Source organism: Heterodontus francisci, unplaced genomic scaffold (assembly GCF_036365525.1).
Source record: "Heterodontus francisci isolate sHetFra1 unplaced genomic scaffold, sHetFra1.hap1 HAP1_SCAFFOLD_518, whole genome shotgun sequence".
Lineage (NCBI taxonomy): Eukaryota > Metazoa > Chordata > Chondrichthyes > Heterodontiformes > Heterodontidae > Heterodontus > Heterodontus francisci.
Window position 1 is genome coordinate 503180 of NW_027141084.1, and position 10194 is coordinate 513373.

At 55.4% G+C, this 10194-nt stretch overlaps 1 protein-coding gene across 1 annotated transcript; it reads left to right on the top strand.

Annotated features, from left to right (window-relative positions):
* Positions 1 to 436: 436 nt before the first annotated feature.
* LOC137361975 (epidermal differentiation-specific protein-like) lies at positions 437 to 8180 on the top strand. The gene is made up of 2 exons (XM_068026573.1): positions 437 to 660; positions 7070 to 8180. The coding sequence occupies exons 1-2, from the start codon at positions 437 to 439 to the stop codon at positions 8178 to 8180; spliced, it is 1335 nt and encodes a 444-aa protein (XP_067882674.1).
* The last annotated feature ends 2014 nt before the right edge of the window (positions 8181 to 10194 follow it).

A 10194-nucleotide genomic window follows, 5' to 3' on the forward strand; every position in this document is an offset into this window, starting at 1 on the left:
CTTCTCCTCCGATACCTCATCTCCCTCTCTCTCTCTCTCTCTCTCTCTCTCTCTCTCACCTTTGTGCTTTGGGTGTTCAACGTGGGAAGTTAAACGGGTGTCACGATGACCCTGGGAAACGGGGGGCTCGCGAGTGGGGAGGGCCGCAATGGAAAGCAGGAACTGACATCCGGAGAGATAGAGCGTGGAAGGCGAGAGAGAGAGAGAGGGAGAGAGGGAGAGAGGGAGAGGGAGGGGACGGCCCGAGTGGAGCTTCTATGAAGAGGCTTGTCACACAGAATGAGCTGGTGCTCACTCTCACTCACTCACTCACTCTCTCTCTCTCTCTCGCTCTCCCTCTCTCTTGCCGAACAGGATGTTGAGATCCTGGCCTGCCGAGGAGGGGCATGGGGTCTCAGACCGTCCATCAACCGGACCTGCCTGACTGGCATTCAAAATGCCCATCCACGCAGTAAACCAGGACGCCAGGTCAAGGGACCATCCAGGATCCATGCTCCAACTCCCTCAGACAAAGGGGGCCAGGCCAATAAAAGGGCAGCCCTCAGCCACCCAGCCCAGCCAGAGCCGAGCAGCAGCCACTGCAACCCCAGACCTGTGCTCCTGTGACGATTCCACCATGAGGTGCCTCGCCATGTGGCTCCTGCTCCTGTCCTGCCTCAGGTAAGGGCCCCCAGCCCGCTGGGCATCCAACAGGCGGTCCCCTCCCTCCCTCTCCCCCATCTCTCTCACCCTCCCATCCCCACACTCCCCTCCCGTCAGGGCCGGGGGAGCGCCGCGCTGTCGGAGGGTGAGTAGTGAGGGAGCGCCGCGCTGTCGAAGGGTCAGTACCGAGGGAGTGCCGCGCTGTCGGAGGGTCAGTACTGAGGGAGTGCCGCAATGTCGGAGGGTCAGTACCGAGGGAGAGCCGCGCTGTCTAAGGTTCAGTACCGAGGGAGTGCCGCACTGTCGGAGGGTCAGCACTGAGGGAGTGCCGCACTGTCGGAGGGTCAATACTGAGGGAGCGCCTCACTGTCGGAGGGTCAGTACCGAGGGAGTGCCGCGCTGTCGGAGGGTCAGTACTGAGGGAGTGCCGCACTGTCGGAGGGTCAGCACTGAGGGAGTGCCGCACTGTCGGAGGGTCAATACTGAGGGAGCGCCGCACTGTCGGAGGGTCAGTACTGAGGGAGCGCCGCACTGTCAGAGGGTCAGTACTGAGGGAGTGCCGCACTGTCGGAGGGTCAGTACTGAGGGAGCGCCGCACTGTCAGAGGGTCAGTACTGAGGGAGCGCCGCACTGTCGGAGGGTCAGTACTGAGGGAGTGTCACACTGTCAGAGGGTCAGTACTGAGTGAGCGCCGCACTGTCAGAGGGTCAGTACTGAGTGAGCGCCGCACTGTCAGAGGGTCAGTACTGAGGGAGTGTCACGCTGACAGAGGATCAGTACTGAGGGAGTGTCACACTGTCAGAGGGTCAGTACTGAGGGAGCGCCGCACTGTAGGGGGGTCAGTACTGAGGGAGTGTCACACTGTCAGAGGGTCAATACTGAGGGAGCGCCGCACTGTCGGAGGGTCAGTACTGAGGGAGCGCCGCACTGTCGGAGGGTCAGTACTGAGGGAGCGCCGCACTGTCGGAGGGTCAGTAATGAGGGAGTGCCGCACTGTCGGAGGGTCAGTACTGAGGGAGTGCCGCACTGTCGGAGGGTCAGTACTGAGGGAGCGCCGCACTGTCGGAGGGTCAGTACTGAGGGAGCGCCGCACTGTCGGAGAGTGAGTACTGAGGGAGTGCCGCACTGTCGCAGGGTCAGTACTGAGGGAGCGCCACACTGTCGGAGGGTCAGTACTGAGGGAGTGTCACGCTGTCGGAGGATCAGTACTGAGGGAGCGCCGCACTGTCAGAGGGTCAGTACTGAGGGAGCGCCGCACTGTCGGGGGGTCAGTACTGAGGGAGGACCGCGCTGTCGGAGGGTCAGTACTGAGGGAGCGCCGCGCTGTCGGAGGGTCAGTACTGAGGGAGCGCCGCAGTGTCGGAGGGTCAGTACTGAGGGAGCGCCGCGCTGTCGGAGGGTCAGTACTGAGGGAGCGCCGCAGTGTCGGAGGGTCAGTACTGAGGGAGCGCCGCACTGTCGGAGGGTCAGTACTGAGGGAGTGTCGCACTGTCGGAGGGTCAGTACTGAGGGAGAGCCGCACTGTCGGAGGGTCAGTACTGAGGGAGCGCCGCACTGTCGGAGGGTTAGTACTGAGTGAGCACCGCACTGTCGGAGGGTCAGTGCTGAGGCAGTGTCACACTGTCGGAGGGTCAGTACTGAGTGAGTGCCGCACTGTCGCAGGATCAGTACTGAGGCAGTGTCACACTGTCGGAGGGTCAGTTCTGAGTCAGCGCCGCACTGTCGGAGGGTCAGGACTGAGGGAGCGCCGCACTGTCGGAGGGTCAGTACTGAGGGAGTGTCACACTGTCGGAGGGTCAGTACTGAGGGAGACCCGCACTGTCGGAGGGTCAGTACTGAGGGAGTGTCATACTGTCGGAGGGTCAGTACTGAAGGAGATCCGCACTGTCGGAGGGTCAGTACTGAGGGAGTGTCACACTGTCGGAGGGTCAGTACTGAGGGAGATCCGCACTGTTAGAGGGTCAGTACTGAGGTAGTGTCACACTGTCGGAGGGTCAGTACAAAGGGAGCGCCGCAATGTCGGAGGGTCATTACTGAGGGAGTGTCACACTGTCAGAGGGTCAGTACTGAGGAAGTGCCACACTGTCAGAGGGTCAGTACTGAGGGAGTGTCCACACTGTTAGAGGGTCAGTACTGAGGAAATGCCGCACTGTCGGAGGGTCTGTACTGAGGGAGTGTCACACTGTCGGAGGGTCAGTACTGAGGGAGTGCCACAATGTCGGAGGGTCAGTACTGAGGGAGTGTCACACTGTCAGAGGGCCAGTACTGAGGGAGTGCCGCACTGTCGGAGGGTCAGTACTGAGGGAGCGCCACACTGTCGGAGGGTCAGTATTGAGGCAGTGTCACACTGTCGGAGGGTCAGTACTGAGGGAGTGCCGCACTGTCGGAGGTTCAGTACTGAGGGAGTGCCGCACTGTCGGAGGGTCAGTACTGAGGGAGTGCCACACTGTCGGAGGGTCAGTACCGAGGGAGCGCCACACTGTCGGAGGGTCAGTATTGAGGCAGTGTCACACTGTCGGAGGGTCAGTACTGAGGGAGTGCCGCACTGTCGGAGGGTCAGTACTGAGGGAGTGCCACACTGTCGGAGGGTCAGTATTGAGGCAGTGTCACACTGTCGGAGGGTCAGTACTGAGGGAGTGCCACACTGTCGGAGGGTCAGTACTGAGGGAGTGCCACACTGTCGGAGGGTCAGTACCGAGGGAGCGCCACACTGTCGGAGGGTCAGTATTGAGGCAGTGTCACACTGTCGGAGGGTCAGTACTGAGGGAGTGCCGCACTGTCGGAGGGTCAGTACTGAGGGAGTGCCACACTGTCGGAGGGTCAGTACTGAGGGAGCGCCGCACTGTCGGAGGTTCAGTACTGAGGGATCGCCGCACTGTCGGAGGGTCAGTACTGAGTGAACGCTGCACTGTCGGAGGGTCAGTACTGAGGGAGCGCCGCACTGTCGGAGGGTCAGTACTGGGACATAGGGAGGGTAGTAGGGACTGGACGAGGTTACAGAGATAGGGAGGGTTGTAGGGACTGGAGGGAATTACAGAGATAGGGAGAGTTGTAGGGGCTGGTGGAGGTTACAGAGAAAGGGAGGGTTGTAGGGGACTGGAGGAGGTTACAGAGATAGGGAGGGTTGTAGAGGCTGGCGGAGGTTACAGAGACAAGAGGGGGTGTGGGGACTGGAGGAGATTACAGAGATAGGGAGCGTTGTAGGGTCTGGAGGAGGTTACAGAGATAGGGAGGGTTGGAGGGTCTGGAGGAGATTACAGAGATAGGGAGGGGTGTAGGGGCTGGAGGAGGTTACAGAGATAGGGAGGGTTGGAGGGTCTGGAGGAGGTTACAGAGATAGGGAGGGTTGGAGGATCTGGAGGAGGTTACAGAGATAGGGAGGGTTGGAGGGTCTGGAGGAGGTTACAGAGATAGGGAGGGTTGTAGGGGCTGGAGGAGGTTACAGAGATAGGGAGGGTTGGAGGGTCTGGAGGAGGTTACAGAGATAGGGAGGGTTGTAGGGGCGGGAGGAGGTTACAGAGATAGGGAGGGTTGGAGGGTCTGGAGGAGGTTACAGAGATAGGGAGGGTTGGAGGGTCTGGAGGAGGTTACAGAGATAGGGAGGGTTGGAGGGTCTGGAGGAGGTTACAGAGATAGGGAGGGTTGGAGGGTCTGGAGGAGGTTACAGAGATAGGGAGGGTTGGAGGGTCTGGAGGTGGTTACAGAGATAGGGAGGGTTGGAGAGTCTGGAGGAGGTTACAGAGATAGGGAAGGCAGACGCGGGGAAACACCACCACCTGCAAGTTCCCCTCCCAGTCACACACCATCCTGATTTGGAACTATATCGGCCGTTCCTTCACTGTCGCTGGGTCAGAGACAGAAACAGACAGACAGAGAGAGAGAGACATTTACAGACAGACAGACAGAGAGGGAGACAGAGAGAGAGAGACAGAGAAGGAGACAGAGAGAGAGAGACAGAGAGGGAGACAGACAGACAGAGAGGGAGGCAGAGAGAGAGAGAGAGAAAGAGACAGAGAGGGAGACAGAGAGCGAGAGAGACAGACAGAGAGAGAGACAGAGAGAGAGAGACAGAGACAGACAGCCAGACAGAGAGGGACAGAGAGAGAGAGAGAGAGAGAGAGAAAGAGACAGAGAGGGAGACATTGAGTGAGACAGACAGACAGAGAGGGAGATAGAGAGAGAGACAGAGAGAGAGAGACAGACAGAGAGAGAGAGAGACAGAGACAGAGACTGAGAGAGAGAGAGAGAGAGAGAGAGAGAGAGGGAGACATTGAGACAGACAGACAGACAGAGAGGGAGACAGAGATTCAGACAGACAGAGAGAGACAGAGACAGAGAGAGAGAGAGACAGAGAGACAGAGAGAGAGACAGAGAGAGAGAGAGAGACAGAGACAGCGAGACAGAGACACAGAGAGAGAGAGAGAGAGACAGAGACAGCGAGACAGAGACAGAGACACAGAGAGAGACAGAGACAGCGAGACAGAGACAGAGACAGCGAGACAGAGACAGAGACACAGAGATAGAGACAGAGAGAGAGATGATTTAGGGATGGGTAATAAATTCTGACAGAGCCAGTGACTCCCACATCTAACAAAATTAAATGGAGTAAACACCAAAAAAAGAAGAGACTGAGAAGGTGATTTACAAAGGAGTTTCAGCAGGAAATTGCGTGTGGAAATTGTATGTTGTTGCACCCTCTTGCCACTGGTGGCACTGTAGTGTGACGTGTTTACATAGGAAATTCCCAGTATAAATCAGGGCATTTAAACTGAGAAGAGTTAGGCGTTAAATAAAGTCTGAGACTGGCTTCCCCATTTGTTAATCCATCCCTCCATCATTTATTAAACTCAATGAAATCTCCCAAGTTTATTTCATGATTTTCCTTTTGCCTCTCTCTCCCGCTCTCACTCTCGCTCCCCATCCCACTCTCCCTTCTTCACACTCGCCCTCACTCCCCCGTCTCCCTACATCGCTGTTTCTCTCACTCTCTCTCTCTCTGTCCTCCTCTCTTTCCCTCCCTCTCTCTCTCTGCCTCTCTCTCTCTTTCTCTCTATCTCTCCTGTCTCTCTCCCTCCCTCTCTCTCTGTCTCTCCTTGTCTCTCACTCTCTGTCCCGCTCTCTCGCTCTCTCTTTCTGTCTCTTACTGTCTCTCTCTCTGTCTCTCTCTGTCTCACTGTCTCTCTCTCTATCTCTCTGTCTCTGTCTCTCCCTCCCTCTCTTTCTCTGTCCCTCTCTCTCTCTCTCTCTGTCTCTCTATTTCTGTCTCTGTCTCTCCCTCCCACTCTCTCTCTGTCTCTCTATCTGTCTCTCCCTCTCTTTCTCTGTCCCTCTCTCTCTGTCTCTGTCTCTCTCTCTATCTCTCTCTGTCTCTGTCTCTCCCAACCTCTCTTTCTCTCTCTCTCTCTGTCTCTCTCTGTCTCTCTCTCTGTCTCTCTCTGTCTCTGTCTCTCCCTCCCTCTCTTTCTCTGTCTCTCTCTGTGTCTCTTTCTCTGACTCTCTCTCTCTATCTCTGTCTCTGTCTCTCCCTCCCTCTCTCTCTCTGTCTCTCTCTCTGTCTCTCCCTCTTTCTCTCTGTCTATCTCTGTCTCTGTCTCTCCCTCCCTCTCTCTGTCTCTCTCTCTGTCTCTGTCTCTCTCTCTCTCTCTCTGTCTCTCCCTCTTTCTCTCTCTCTGCATCTCCTCTGTCTCTGCCTCTCTCTCTCTTCCCCTCTCTGTCTGTCTGTCTCTCTCTGTCTCTCTCTCTGTCTCTCTCCCTCTCTGTCTCTCCCTATCGCTCTTTCTCTCTCTCCATCTCTGTCTCTCGCTATCTCTCTGTCCCTCTCTCTCTCTGTTTCTGTCTTTCTCTCTCTCTCTCTCTGTCCCTCGCTCTCTCTCTCTCTGTCTCTCTCTCTCTCTCTCTCTTTCTCTGTCCCTCTCTCTCTATCCATCTCTGTTTCTCACTCTCTCTCTGTCCCTCTCTCTCTCTGTCTCTCTCTCTCTCTCTATCCATCTCTGTCTCTCACTCTCTCTCTGTCCCTCTCTCTCTCTGTCTTTCTCTCTCTCCCTCTGTCTCTCTCTCGCTACCTCTCTGTCCCTCTCTCTCTCTGCCTCTCTTTCTCTCTCTCCATCTCTGTCTCTCCTGTCCCTCGCTCTCTCTTGTCCCTCTCTCTCCCTCTCTCTCTGTCTCTCTCTCTATCTCTTTCTCCCTCTCTCTCTCTGTCTCTCTCTCTATCACTTTCTCCCTCTCTCTCTCTCTCTCTCTCTCTCTATCTCTTTCTCTCTCTCCATCTCTGTCTCTCCTGTCCCTCGCTATCTCTTGTCCCTCTCTCTCTCTCTCTCTCTCTGTCTCTCTCTCTATCTCTCTCTCTCCATCTCTGTCTCTCCTGTCCCTCGCTCTCTCTGTCCCTCTCTCTGTCCCTCACTCTCTGTCTCTCTCTGCCTCTCCCCAGCCCCTCCTCTGCCTGCACAGAGATCCCCAAAGACGAGCACTGTGATCTGGATGGCCTGACTGGGCCTTGCATTGTGCTGTACGAGTCCCCGCAGTACACTGGCCTGAGCCGCGTGTTCAAGGACGACGTACCGGACCTGTCCGTCGAGGCCTTCAACAACTACACGCAGTCGATCAAGGTTCGCGGTGGCCCCTGGCTTGCTTGCGACGACAAGCTCTGCAGCGGTGAGGAGCGCTTGGAGGTTTTCGAGGAGGGCTGCTACCCACACCTCCAGGGCTTCAGCAACCGGATCTCCTCGCTGCGGGCCGTGAAGGATTCGCTGAGGGATCCGGATATCCTGCTCTGCGTGGACTTTGAGCTGGAGGGAGTCAGACGGAATTTTAGCAACGAGGCCAACCTTGCGCAGAGCGATGTGCATGATCAGATCTCCTCGCATCGCGTGGAGGATGGAGTGTGGCTGCTCTCCTCCGACACGAAGAACCAGGGGAGGAAAAGGGTGGCCAGGAAGGGCGAGGTCCTGGACTACACCCAGTACGGCCTGGTCTCCTTCAACGACGTCCTCAGCCACGTCTGCCCCCTGACCCAGGGCAAGCCGGTGGTCCTCGACATCAGACCTGACTGCCCGCAAGCCACCATCACCTCCACGCTGGAGATCCTCAACGAGCTGATCATCGAGAACAAATCGCCGGTGCAGCAGGTGCTCACCGTCACGCACGACCTGCGGAATGAGCTGAGCGTCCGGGAGACCTTCACGTTCGGCGAGTACACGGTCCTGCGCACCGGCGTCTCCTTCTACCTGGGCGCCGGCAGCTTCTACGAGGACTTCTTCGTGCTGGTGGGGGTGGAGCTGCGGCTCGAGCTCGAGCAGGGCTTCTGGGTGGTGAAGGACGTGACGGAGAGCCGCACGCGCATTGTCAGCCGCTTGCTGGAGTTCTCGGTCAGCGTCCCGGCCAACCAGACGGTGAAGGCCATCATCCGGGTGGAGGAGAAGAAGTACATCATTCCCGTCGTCCTGGTGATCCGGGAAGGCTTTGTGATCATCGAGGAGAGGGCCAACCTCACCTGCACTGACCGTACCTATGTCACTGTCCTGTACGAGGTGGTCAATTGAGGGAGGCCGGGAGGAGGTGGCGGGAGGTGGTGGGTGGAGTGGGAGTTGGGGGGAGGGGGGGGGAGGTGAAGGCGGGGGGTGTTCTACGGGTGTTAGCACGGGATAGAGAGTGAAGGTGGAGGGAGGTTGAGGAGGGCGGGGGAAAGAGGAGGAAGGGATGGAGAGAGAGAGAGAGAGGGAGATGGACGGAGAGAGGCAGAGAGCTGGAGTGAAATGGAGAGCAAGAGATGGAGAGGAGGATGGGGAGAGAGAGAGAGATGAAAAATCCAATTGGTCGTCAATTGGAGGGTATGAGGTGGCGATAAATTTTGGCCAATTGTAGCCTGACTCTCCCCCTCCCCCGCTTCCCCTTTGCCTCTCCCCCTCCCCCTCCCAACCCCCCAGCCTGTTCTCTTTCTCTGGGTTAAATTTTGCTGTTTGTGATTTTTCATTTTGAATTTAAACCAATAAAAGAACTGTCGCACCGCACTCAGTCTGCGTCTCTGTGGGTGTGTCTGCGTCTGTGTCCGTTTTGCAACACTTCATCGAAGGTCTTTTGGACGTCCATATAACTCCACATCCGCTGCATTACGGCCCTCTCTGTTACCTCAGCCAACCAAAATAAAAAAACAATCAAACAAGCTAACCGAACAAGGTTTGGCCCTGAACAAACCCCACGCTGGCTTTCCTTAATTAATCAAAAAACAAAAACCCTGAAGAAAATAAGGTAAATGGGATTGTGGAGGGGGTGGGGGGGGGGGGAAGATGGGGGAAGGCTGGAGGGGGGCAGGTGAGGTATCGAGGGCTCTTCACCTGCACCAAGATGGCCACCCCTCCCCATTGTAAACAACAGCGGGAGCTCCTCTACCAAGATGGCCACATAGCACATTGAATGAAAAAAGGAGCTCCTGCACAACGCCGGCCACATAGCCCATTGAACGCAACAGGGGAGCTCCTTTACCAATATGACCACCCCACCCCATGTAAAGAACGGCAAATTGTTGGAGATACGGGCTGACAAGTCCCCAGGTCCTGATGGACTTCATCCGAGGGTGTTAAAAGAATTGGCGAGTGAGATAGCTGATGCTTTGTTTTAATTTTCCAAAATTCCCCAGATTCGGGGAAGGTTCCGTTAGATTGGAAAATAGTGAATGTAACTCCTTTATTCAAAAAGGGAGAGAGACAGAAATCCGGAAACTGCAGGCCAGTTAGCTTAACATCTGTCTTCGGGAAAATGTCAGAAGCTATTATTAAAGATGTTATAGCAGGGCATTTAGAATAATTCAAGGAAATCAGGCAGAGTCAACGTGGTTTTGTGAAAGGGAAATTGTGTGTAACCAATTTATTGGAGTTCTTTGAGGGAGTTACATGTGCCGTGGATAAAGGGGTACCGGTGGATGTATTGTACTTAGATTTCCAGATAAGGTGGCACATCAAAGGTTATTGCAGAAAATAAAAGTTCAGGGTAAAGGGGTAACATATTGGCATGGATAGAAGATTGGCTAGCTAACAGAAAATAGGGAGTAGGCATAAATGGGTCATTTTCTGATTGGCGAGATGTAACGAGTGGTGTGCCACAGGGATCTGGACTGGGGCCTCAACATTTAAAATTTATATAAATGACTTGGATGAAGGGACCGAAGGTATGTTTGCTAAATTTGCTGATGACACAACGATAGATAGGAAAGTAAGTTGTGAAGAGGACATAAGGAGGCTACAAAGGGATATTGATGGGTTAAGGGAGTGGGCAAAGACCTGGCAAATGGAGTATAATGGTGGGAAAGTGTGAAATTGGCCACTTTGGCGGGAAGAATAAAAAAGCTGCAGCTTATCAAAATGGTGAGAGATTGCAGAGCTCTGAGATGCGGAGGGATCTGGGTGTCCCGGTGCATGAATCGAAAATACAGCACGTAATTAGGAAAGCTAATAGAATGTTATCGTTTATCGCGAGGGGGGTTGAATATAAAAGGAGGCAGGTTGTGCTTCAGCTACACAGGGCATTGGTGAGACCACATCTGGAGTACTGTGTACAGTA

Bases quoted from the DNA above. Each gene is read 5' to 3' on its own strand.
- LOC137361975 (XM_068026573.1), top strand. From the start codon at position 437: ATGCCCATCCACGCAGTAAACCAGGACGCCAGGTCAAGGGACCATCCA. The intron at 661-7,069 runs GTAAGGGCCCCC...GCCTCTCCCCAG, and splicing joins CTGCTCCTGTCCTGCCTCAG to CCCCTCCTCTGCCTGCACAG.